The sequence below is a fragment of the Heterodontus francisci genome, chromosome 11, assembly GCF_036365525.1.
Source record: "Heterodontus francisci isolate sHetFra1 chromosome 11, sHetFra1.hap1, whole genome shotgun sequence".
Lineage (NCBI taxonomy): Eukaryota > Metazoa > Chordata > Chondrichthyes > Heterodontiformes > Heterodontidae > Heterodontus > Heterodontus francisci.
Genome location: NC_090381.1, coordinates 54745660 through 54758166, shown reverse-complemented (window position 1 = coordinate 54758166; position 12507 = coordinate 54745660). Strand labels below are relative to the sequence as shown.

General features: G+C 40.7%; 1 protein-coding gene across 5 annotated transcripts in view; it reads right to left on the bottom strand.

Moving 5' to 3' along the window:
- The window catches only part of schip1 (schwannomin interacting protein 1), a 763480-nt gene that overhangs the window by 238385 nt on the left and 512588 nt on the right, over window positions 1-12507 (bottom strand). The window contains exon 1 of one of the 5 annotated variants that reach the window (XM_068042160.1): window positions 5955-6463. The exons of 3 other annotated variants lie outside the window; for them this stretch is intronic. In XM_068042160.1, coding sequence (XP_067898261.1) covers window positions 5955-5960 — 6 coding nt within the window. In that variant the 5' untranslated portion in view covers window positions 5961-6463. Of the gene's footprint in view, window positions 1-4976; window positions 5262-5954; window positions 6464-12507 lie in introns of those variants that run through there. One more of the 5 variants, XM_068042158.1, reaches the window with a different exon arrangement.

The window sequence follows — 12507 nt, the reverse complement described above, 5'->3', positions numbered from 1 at the left end:
TTTATAAATCACGGATATTGCAGGTACCAATAATAGAAACAATGTAAACAATGTATTTTGTTCAACATCACCTCAAAATTTACATATGAAACATACTTCTTACATTTCAAACCACAACAACGCAGACAGTTTAATTTGAAAACTTAACAATGATTACTTCAATACTGTTCATTCATAGTCTCAGATACTTTGTGCCACAGCTCAATTACAAAGTATCTATTTTCTTGAACAAAATGTTTACTCCTGCTCTGGTTATAATTTCGTTACATCTCTATAAACAATAAGATTTTTAAAAACTCAGATCTTAAACAAGCAATTTCAAATTATTTTGCAAATATCATTCGCTGATCCCTGTATATGTTACATATTAAGTAGTTTACTAATTTAGATAAAATGCTTGCATCTTTGTCTACTAACTTGTATATTTTACTAAAGAAACCTGAGAGTAATGCTGTGTGAGAAGGAAGACAATCTTTTGGTCCCAATCACTCCTTTCAAACAACACCATTAAAGTATGTCTCTAATTGTATTTAGAGGATATACCACTACCAAGAAACAAAAGTATATCCCATACTGAACAATAGGTTTGATTTAAGCCCAAAATGAGCCCTTTCTGGTTGGCTCTGTCCAAACAGTATTTAATTGATCCAAAAGTATGCTTTTTTTTTGAGAGGGAAAATAACCACCAATTATCACAACATTTAATTAACTCTATGGAAATTAAATTCTAAATGTCCCTTTTGCTTTAAGTACTTAATTTGAGAACCCAATAATGAATCAAGTGCAACACTAGTTAAAAGAAAACGGATACAAATCAACAAATTCGTTCTAAACTATTTGTATCAATTAGGATTTCCCAAACCAGTGACCTCCAGCACCTACAAGTCCAAAGGCAGCAGGCGCATCGGAACACAGCCACCTCTAAGTTCCCTTCCAAGTCACACCCCATTCTGACTTGGACCTATATCGCCAATTCATCATGGTCACGGGGTCTAATTCCTGGAACAGCACTGTGGAAGCACTTTCACCACATAGACTTCAGTGGTTTAAGAAATTGGCTCACCATCACCCCCACATGGGGCATTTAGGGATGGGCAATAAATGCTGGCAATGCTCATATCTCATGAAAGACTTCATTAAAAATTCAATTAACTTACTCCCATTGAAGAAAATCTATTCTAGTGAGTCCAGGACATACAGAACCAAGATTATTAAGGATGACTGGGTGATGCAGTAAATTAAACACTAGTCATTGATCTTTGTGACCTGGATTCAAATCTGTGACCATTCTATGATTTCTATGAAATCCAGCCTGGCACAATGAGATGAAAGTCTCTTCTATCTGCTGGCTGCTAAGATCCCATATGAAATAAATTTGGATACTCTCTATCCAGTTTCTAATCAGCGTGGGCTGTAATTTGATTCTGAATTGACAATCATATTCAGAAGCCATAGGATGGCTGATGTGAAAACGGAAAAGATAGAAAGTGAGGACATCAACCTTAAGCTGATGTATAATTTTAGTCAAGGCTATACCTGACTCCTGAAGTCTCATACTGCCTGGTTTTGACACCGCTTGAAGTACAGTTCCAATGCTGTGTCAAACCTGTATAAAAATTATTCAGTGGGCTCCTGAGCTCATCAGAGTTTCGTCAAATGTTTTCAGTGTCCAGCCATTTCTGCCCACAATATCAAAACATTTAAATCTGAATTTTTTATTCTTTCATGGGATGTGGGTATCGCTGGTAATGCCAGCATTAGTTGCCCATCCCTAAATGCCCTTGATAACTTAGTGGCTTGCTAAGTTGCTTCAGAGGGCAGTTAAGAGTCAACCACATTGCTGTGGGTCTGGAGTCACATGTAGGCCAGACCAGGGACTGAACTTTTACAGCTTGCCACTGATCTCGGCAGCAAGCTTCAAAAACGACACGTCACATGTGCGTGATGTGCGCTGCTCAGCCGCCGCGATATTTAGCACGGCGATTCATTTACATGGAGGGGGCAGAACACCTGCCCCCAATGACTTAGAGGGGGCGGGCACTCCGTCCCTGGCAACGACATCCAGCACCACCATGCAGGCGCTGGCACCATTCTTAAAGGGCTGTAAGCCCTTCAGGGCCATTTAAGTTTTTAAAGGTGTAAAAAGTAAAAGTAACATTTTAACAGCACTTTGAATCCCCTCTCCCACCCCCTCCAATGCGTAATCAATCTATAAATTGCCCTCTTCCACCAAAAATAACTTTTATTCTGATCCCGAACTTTCCCCCCGAACTTCATAAACCTTGACCCTCAACCCCTTTCCACCAACCCTGCAACCAATAGCAAGTCTTTTACCTGCTCCCCCCAACTCTCGCCCTGAAAACTTCACTCTTCACTCTACACCCCTCCCCACCAGTGTTTTGATTCCATTTGGAGATCCGAAGAGCGGGAGTTTCAGCAACCGGCTGGAATATCGGCGTGGGATGACCATCAGGATGAGGCAAGTGATTATGCATTAATTAAATTGATTTAATTCAGGTTCCATTGCTGAGGGGCAGGGGGTCACCATGAGACCTCGCCGCTGCCAGTATTATGGGGCGGGGCCTTCCTGGTGTTGAGACTCATGGCGGGCTTCTCTCAGAGGTATTTTCTGGGCCCCCCCCCCCCCCGCCATGAACCCCAATGTCAGGGGGCTGATAATATCCAGCCCCCGGTAATGACATCAGATTTCCTTCCCTAAAGGACATTAGGGAACCAGATGGATTTTTCATAACAATCAATGATAGTTTCATGGCACCATTACTGAGACTAGCTTTCATTTACAGATTTATTATTATTAATTAATTGAGATCATGAATTTAAATTCCACCAACTGCCATGGTGGGATTTGAACCCATATACCCAGAGCATTAATCTGAGCCTCTGGATTAAGTCCAGTGACATTACCCCTATGCCACCGTCTCCCTGAATTGATGGGTATGGAGCTCTGCACAATTCTACAAGTTTAACTGCCTAGGCTGGAAAATCTGAATTACAACCACGTACTATGAGCAAGATACCATCTGACTGCAACTTACATTGCAAGTCTCAGACTGATAACTGCAACATAAATCTAGCCTTAGTTAAGGAAGTGTGCAAATGATTCACCATCAATGAGTAACAACCTTCTTTTATAAAGGACTGCATTTTGCAATTTGCCCACCCATGATCACTATTTCTACAAGCTAACAATTTTAGAAATAGGAGGATTAGTTGATACCTGAATTGATTTGCCCTGCAAACTTTAACTGAGGTACACTGTAGTAAATAGAAACCAAAATGTTGAATGTTTATACAAAGCTTTCTGTCCTCGCCTGCTTGACACATTTCCAGACCAATTCCCAACTACAAACTGTAAAGTTATAAAGATCAAAGTGCCACAGGAATTGCAGCAGCTAATGCTTCACAAATGTGCTATAAAACACTACACAAAACAGTGACTGTGGAATTTAGTGTGCAGGTTTGAAATTTATTACTGGTTAACTGCCCAGACTATGTCACAGATATTAAATATAAGGATGCTCATTGACCTTGTTACTCTCAATTTTGCACTCTTCTGAAATGTTTTCTGGACTTAAACAGGGACATATTTTACATGCCACTAGCACAACCAGGAGTATGAGGTGGAAATTACTGGACACTCACTCGATATGTTTGTACATCTTGTGATAGCGCTTTAATTGGGCCAAACAGTTCCCAACTGAGACTAAAACTGCAGTGTTCAGCCAATCAGAACACCACGGTATCAAACATTGACAGAGAAATGATTTGTTGGACTGTTCCACTCGTGGCAACACACAATTATATATATCATAAGACATGGTTATATATCTCATTTCTCACAGACTGCAACCAAGCACATGACCCACTAGCAGAAAACACAAAATGTTTAAGAAGCACTTCAGATCTTCTGTGACTTAATATTTAATATTAATATTTGCACATTGTTTTTGTGAAACATTATAATGCTTTCCCTGAGTTTTTGCCCCATTATCACCTCATTGTTGCCTCTACCTCCACACAGATAATGGGTGATGTACAATATTGAAATAAAGCATGGAACATTCCACTTAATTGTTTAGTGACTGATAATTGCATATCACATTCTACAAATTCTAGTTAGGCAGACAATTAATTTTCATTGCCAGGTGCATTTCATAATAGATTCACAATTAAAAATCTGTTAACAAGAATTAAGCCATCCTTTTGATGAGGATAAATGCAAATAGCTTCCACAGCACATTCCGGAGAAATTAGAAACAAAATTATTTGCCTACGCTGAAAAATCTTTTAAAGCAGTCACAATGGATACTATTTAAGCCATTTTACGGAGGCAGGTGCAGTTTTTTTTTCTGAACGAGCCACAATCTTGGGCCTTCAGGGCCTAAGTTACTGCTTCCAGAGTATTTGTTCTGAACCATTTAGGTCAGCAACAGTAATAATAAAAACATTGAATAGTATCTGCATTGCAAATGCAGAGTTTTGCTGGGGTCCTCGACCTGATGAAGGTTTATAGACTCATCCGTTCCTTGTCCTTTTACTAGGGAATTACAGAATGCGCAGTGGCGGCAAAAAGCCAGAACTCTTGACAAAAAAAACCAAGACACACACACAAATATAAACTCCAGGAAGTTGGAGAAATCACCCCCCACTTTCCCATTATTTAAACTGTTTATCTTACAGCTTTGGATGTTAACAAAAGGAAGAGAAGGAAAAGGAAAAGGAAATACTTCAAACATCTAAAAAATAGAAATGAGGGACTGACAGAGTGAGCAGTTCCCTGCAGCGCCCCTGTCCCTGACCCCAGCCACTTCTTCCCTCAGGAACCCGCCGAGCGGTGACTCCAGCTCCAGCAAAATCCATCTCACTTCCAGGAAACTGTCAAACAAAGGAAAACTTCACAGAAAAGGAGGCGGAATAAAAGCGGCAGCCTATCTGCTAACCGATCCTCTACTTACACCGGGAATCATTCAGCTCCGCATGGAGGCAGCTAGCGGGGATTAAGAAGAAAAGACGAGCGGGGATCCTGCTTTCATCTCACCGCCACCGTCCTCTTAAAAGGGAAATGGTTTTTATTGCTTCTTGCTGAATGTAGTTCACACGCCTTTTTTTAAAAAACTTACTGACAGATTTCAGTGAAAGTTTTACGAAGTATAAATTAGGTGAGAACTCAATTCCCACTTAAATCAATTGTAGATAGTGGCGGCTGTGGGTGTCACTGTCCTCTACCTCAAAACGACTGAAATAAAAGCTCAAAATAAGGAGCGCCAACGTGGAAAATGAACTACATCCTGTCGGTACAAGGCACGGAAAGGGTGGAGACAAGTGGGGTTTTAAAAAAATTTACTGTTTCCCTTTTAACGCAAAATTTTGACGTCAGCCAACAAGTATGTGGATTTTAAAATCAGTTCTGGCAGGTTGGGCTGGCGCAAGGTTCACCGCCCCGGCGACGAGTCAGAACCCGCTTTTCCATCTCCTCCAGTAGAATGAGGCAGAGGCAGAGGCAGAGGCTGGGACTGGAGTAGGGCGGTGGGCAGGCGGGCAGAGCCAGGGCGGTGGGCAGGCGGGCACAGCTCACTTCCCAAGAATCATCTCACTAAAGTTAAAGCCATTTGTACATGTTATTTTTATCCCCAACAAGAGTTGTAGAGTGTAATTATAAACATAAAGCATCCCATCTCACCCTAAAAGAAATGGGCATTTCCCAATTAAAAACATTTACTGGAACATTACTGCACAAGGAATGGGTGGAAATTGACACGATACTACTCGGACCTGTGAATTTCTCCATACAATATTAAACCAAACAGGAGATGATAAAAAACAGAACTTGCGGAGATTCTCGCCACTGTAACCAGATAGATACAACTACAGAGGGTGAAACATAAAGTATCACCACAATTGCAGACTGCATTCTCTTAAATGACAGTACTTACAGTCATTTTTTGGCCCAAAATTTCCCATCAAGTCATTGTCCAGTACAGATCACAATTTTCTTCCATGGGTATCCATAAAAATATTATTCCTTTCCTATTCGTCTGGAGCTCATCCCTCCAGGACTCGAGTTCAAAAATAGACTTAATTCACTTAAGCACGAAATAGTCAGCTTAGATCTCCGGGCAGCTGTGAAGTAAGAGCGACGAATATACTTCCAGCAATAAATGTCAGTGAGATCTCCGCCGAAGTGTCTACGTGCTGTGATGGTGCAGGATCAGTCGTAACCTCCCAAACTGAACCAAGAAGCTTTCCCACTCTTTCAATGCCCAGCCTTTTTCACGCATCGACCTTGTATGAAAACGTCTATCTCATCTGAATAATTCATGAAAGTTGTTTTGAGTGCTTCTCGTTTCCGCGCGTGTTTTAAATCATTCATCACATGTTCGTGTTCGTCCTTTACTTAATTTTTATGAGCATTATCTGTCATGCGAGTAAGCATCCATAGCCACACTGGCGCATATATTATATTCAGTGCAAAGCAAGCGAAACACCTACCGCCAGTGCACACCTGGATTTATGGGTTTAAGTTAGATGAATAGCGATTACATTTGAAGAGGCTCTTAAAGCTATTTTATCCGCAATTGCTTGCCAGTTCTGCGTAGAGGTAATGCTAGTGTCAGTTTAAAAGTGCAATTTCACGCAGGCAAATTCCAAGTCCGAGAGTGTTAGGAGAACGAATAGAAGAATTTCTGATTTTATTTCAGCCCTTTTGAGTCGCAGCCTGTATCTTTCTGAAATAAAACTGTAGCGTGCTGCAGTGCAACCACAGGATCTGCTGTCCTGCTCCTGTAATGTCACCGAAGGAAGGAGTGACAAGCACAGCAGCCTCTTGTGGGGTTCAACGGACCAACTAGGAGAAACGTCAGAGCCCCAGACAGCCCCGCCCCGTCAGGAAGAATTAAACAGTTTCCATGACAACTGAATCCCAAGACTGCAACTCTATTTTACATCAGCTTCATTTTCTGCCATCCCCTCGGGTCCTTTTTAGTTTGTTCTTTTATAAAGATGACACGTATTAATTCAAAATCAGATGAAAATTAGCATGTCAACGGGAGGCTAATGTACCTTGAAATCCAACTGTTTGCTTTTGAATATATGGCATAAAAACTCTTCGAAAACACTTCAATATTTTCCTAATAGGCCGATCCACGCCGGATCATACTAGCTAATCTCTGCTATAATATTTACGTCTCATTTACGTTCACAATTAATGTTGTTCCCCACCCCTACATCCGACTGTTTGGCTCCAGTTATTCTGTCACCCGCTGGCCTGGAAATTTCACAGCAAGTGTTTCAGGAACTGGTACAGACTGGAGACTTGGCTAGCGAATGTTTTATGTACAGAGATCATTTTAAAAGTATCTCTGGAACAAATTACTTTTACCAAAGTATCAAAGGTGGATACAATTATATCGCTGTGGATACAATGTTTACATCAGTTTGAGTGGGAGAATTTAGAACCATTCGAAATAAGTCTATATTAAGCAACTAGTTTCATCCAGACTGGAGGAATCAGTCTATATTATAGAATTTGTATGGTGCTGCGCGTAAAGTTATTTTCAAGCATAACAAAAAGGGTAGTTTTTTTTTAAATTATCCAATGCTAAATTAAAAGAATTCTTGAAAACAACTTAACATGAAAACAATACACGGGGCTGAGCTTACAGATGTGCATTACTGGCCTTGCCCACTGTCTGCACACAATAGGAAAAGATATACCTGCAATTTCCAGATATCCACAGCTGGCAACAAAACTCCCTGCCATATCACACAGCCATAAATTTGGTCCCATGGTGACAGAAATTACAAATGAAAGGTAAAGGAAAGTGGAAGTAATGAATGCATAATATAGAACTGGAAAAAAGACCCTCAGAGGAAAGTAGATATATTGAAATTACCACTTTCATTTAGCCTACAGTGACGGGAAACCTTGCAGAAAATTGGAAAGAGATTAAACAATGGTTATAAATATATTAGCAGCTCTTGGGGTTAACGTAAAATAGCAAGAAACATGAAAATACTAATTTTCCTACATATTACTGAAGAAGCACTAGATATCTATGATATTTTCAATTAAGAATTTATAACAATTTTAACTTTCAGGAAGGATTTGCTATCAAATGTAACAACAGGTAAGTTTGAGAGACACCACAATCCTAAATGAAATGTGATCAATGAAAGACAATATTTTATGATGTGCAAAAAACAGAAATCATTGGCCATTTTGGAATGCATTAAGGACCCACATAAGACTGACAAATTTGGTGAACTGAATAAATCATTATTAAAGGATAGAAGAAAGGCTGCTGAGGGAGCAAGATGCAACCTCACATAAAGCAATATAGAATAGAAGGGCATCAGAGACAATAAAAAACAGGCCAAATAATTATGCGGTGAGGAAAAGCAAACCATTCAGGCAATAGTTAGGAAAAAATTCAAATGAAAAATCTGGAATGTCATCCATCAAAACTAAAGGAAATGGAGAAGAGAGGAAATAATGTAGATGGTGTAGAATACAGTTTAGGTCTAAAATTTCCCAGCATTTACCATAAGTAGTCATTCTACAGGAGGCAATGCAACCATGATCCAAATCACAGAACAGGGGAAATCATGTTCATATCACATCCATGTCTCCGCTTTAAAGATGTCTGCAAACGCGACATGAAATCGTGTGACATTGATCACAAGTCGTGGGAGTCAGTTGCCAGCATTCGCCAGAGCTGGCGGGCAGCCATAAAGACAGGGCTAAATTGTGGCGAGTCGAAGAGACTTAGTAGTTGGCAGGAAAAAAGACAGAGGCGCAAGGGGAGAGCCAACTGTGCAACAGCCCCGACAAACAAATTTCTCTGCAGCACCTGTGGAAGAGCCTGTCACTCCAGAATTGGCCTTTATAGCCACTCCAGGCGCTGCTTCACAAACCACTGACCACCTCCAGGCGCGTATCCATTGTCTCTCGAGATAAGGAGGCCCAAAAGAAAAGAAAGAAAAGAGAAAGATTATAGATGTGTTAGAAGGTATTTGTTTTTGTATGTCGAATTCTGTGTGCTTTAAAAAACTAAAAAAGGATTTTTCAGTGGATATTGACACCAGCAAATAGCTGAAATTTCTAGATGTTTTGAAAGGAAGCTGACTTTATATACAAGGACAGGAAAGCAGGCAATTTCAAGGAAACCAGCAAGGGGTATGACCTCCTCAGAGCAATACTTTGAATGACAAGGGAGACTCTATGTCTGGACATTTGACATGTTTAGGAAGGTTTTGCTTTCACTTTGGACCCTTTAAAACGCCAGTGAGTTGGACAAAGAGCAGGCATTTGAAATTTGGTTTTTGACCTGCCTGGAGATCAGAGAGGAAGACCCAGAAAAAGTGTTACCTCTCCCTATAAATGAATCCTGTATCTCTTGAGAAGAAACTCTATTTCAAGCATGGCAAATTCCTATTGCCTCCTGTCTCTGAAGAATCCCTGTTGCCTTCTGTGTTTTAAGAAATCCTGAAACCTGAATAAATCTTCTACTGCTAGACTGCTGCTGTAAAACCTAAGAAGACCTGTTGCTACACCCCTGATGAAAGACCTATGTGAAGCCTGCTGCAGTTGAATTGCCTTGAGTACCTACCCATCACAGACTGTTCATCAACCGCGCCTGGAGAGACTTCGAATGGCATCTGACTATTCAACTTGGGGACACCTCACCGAACTGAAGAACTTTCTACCAGAATGAGACAACCTTAGACATTTTATTATTCCCTTCATTCCTATGAAACAGCAATAAAGCAAAAAATATTTTTCCCTGGTTAACTTTTTTTTTAATGTATGTGTGTGTGCATGAGGGCTAGGTAAATTATGAAGTTTTCGTATATAGAATTATCTCATTATTGGTTAAGACCTATTTTTATAGTAAATAGTTAATGTTGTTGTTGATTAAAGAAACCTGGTTGGTGTGCTTTATTCTGGGGGACATCAAGAGTATGTAATTGGCTGTGTTATGACCAGGTAAGAAAGAGGTTTAGGTTTCCCTTTCAGCCTTCACCTGGTCTTACTGTAGCAGGGTTTAATTTTAAACACATCGTGTTTTTATCTCCCCCTTGGTTCACCGCTTTCCAATTATAAGGCAAAGAAATCAGCACAAACAGGCTTTCTTAGGTTTAGAGAAGAGAAGTTGAAATTTATTAAACTTGAACTCTAATTCGGTTGACGCCTATGGCTATACAACACACCCATGCTAGCATGCATATGCGATACACATATGCAAATAGAGACAGAAAAGAGCAGAAGAAAAATAAAGTGGAAAAGTTTGTGGCAACATCTGAAACATAGAAACATAGAAAATAGGAGCAGGAGTAGGCCATTCGGCCCATCGAGCCTGCTCCACCATTCATTATGATCATGACTGATCATCCAACTCAGTGACCTGTTCGCGCTTTCCCCCCATATTCTTTGATCCCTTTAAACCCAAGAGCTATATCTAACTCCTTCTTGAAAACATACAATGTTTTGGCCTCAACTGCTTTCTGTGGTAGCGAATTCCACAGGTTCACCACTCTCTGGGTGAAGAAATTTCTCATCTCAGTCCTGAAAGGTTTACCCCGTATCATTAGACTATGACCCCTGGTTCTGGACTCCCCCACCATCGGGATCATCCTTCCTGCATCTACCCTGTCAAGTCCTGTTAGAATTTCTATGAGATCCCCCCTCACTCTTCTGAACTCCAGCGAATATAATCCTAACTGACTCAACCTCTCCTCATACGTCAGTCCCGCCATCCCAAGAATCAGTCTGGTAAACCATGGCTGCACTCCCTCTATAGCAAGAACATCTTTCTTCAGATAAGGGCACCAAAATTGCACACAATATTCCAGGTGTGGCCTCACCAAGGCCCTGTATAATTGTAGAAAGACATCCTTGCTCCTGTACTCAAATCCTCTCGCTATGAAGGCCAACATACCATTTGCCTTTTTTAACCGCCTGTTGCACCTGCATGCTTACCTTCAGCGACTGGTGTACGAGAACACCCAGGTCTCGTTGCATATTCCCCTCTCTCAGTTTATAGCCGTTCAGATAATAATCTGCCTTCCTGTTTTTGCTACCAAAGTGGATAACCTCACATTTATCTGCATTATATTGCATCTGCCATGCATTAGGCCACTCAGTCAACTTGTCCAAATCAACCAGAAGCCTCTCTGCATCCACCTCACAACTCACTCTCCCACCCAGTTTTGTGTCATCTGCAAATTTGGAGACATTACATTTAGTTCCCTCATCTAAATCATTAATATATATTGTGAATGGTTGGGGTCCTAGCACCGATCCCTGCGGTATCCCACTAGTCACCGCCTGCCATTTGGAAAAAGACCCATTTATCCCTACTCTTTGTTTCCTGTCTGCCAAACAATTTTCTATCCATCACAATACACTACCTCCAATCCCATGCGCTTTAATTTTACATGTTAATCTCTTATGTGGGACTTTGTCGAAAGCCTTCTGTAAGTCCAAATAAGCCACATCCACTGGCTCCCCCTCATCAACTCTACTAGTTACATCCTCGAAGAATTCTAGTAGATTTGTCAAGCATGATTTCCCTTTCGTAAATCCATGTTGACTCTGCCCAATTCTACCACTGTTCTCTAAGTACTCTGCTATAAAATCTTTGATAATGGACTCTAGAATTTTCACCACACCACTAGACGTCAGGCTGACTGGTCCATAATTCCCTGCTTTCTCTCTACTTCCCTTTTTAAATAGTGGGGTTACATTAGCTCCCCTCCAATCTGTAGGAACTGTTCCAGAGTCTATAGAATTTTGAAAGATGACCACCAATGCATCCACTATTTCTAGGGCCACTTCCTTAAGTACTCTGGGATGCAGAACATCAGGCCCTGGGGATTTATCGGCCTTTAATCCCATCAATTTCCCCAACACCATTTCTCTACTAATACTGATTTCCTTCAGTTCTTCTCTCTCACTAAACCCTGTGCTCCCCAACATTTCTGGTATGATATTTGTGTCCTCCTTTGTGAAGACAGAACCAAAGTATGCATTTAGTTGGTCAGCCATTTCTTTGTTCCCCATAATAAATTCCCCTGTTTCTGACTGTAAGGGACCTACAGTTGTCTTCACTAATCTTTTTCTCTTTACATACCTATAGAAACTTTTACAGTCAGTTTTTATGTTCCCCGCAAGCTTGCTCTCATACTCTATTTTCCCCTTCTTAATCAATCCCTTGGTCCTTCTTTGCTGAATTCTAAACTGCTCCCAATCCTCAGGTCTGTTGTTTTTTCTGGTAAATTTATATGCCTCTTCCTTGGATCTAATGCTATCTCTAATTTCCCTTGTTAGCAATGGTTTGGCTACCTTTCCCAATTTACTTTTGTGCTAGATGGGAATAAACAATTGTTGCATTTCATCCATGCTCTCTTTGAATGTTTGCCATTGCCTTTCCACCGTCGTCCCTTTAAATAACGTTTCCCAATCCATCATTGCCAATGAAGAGTTGT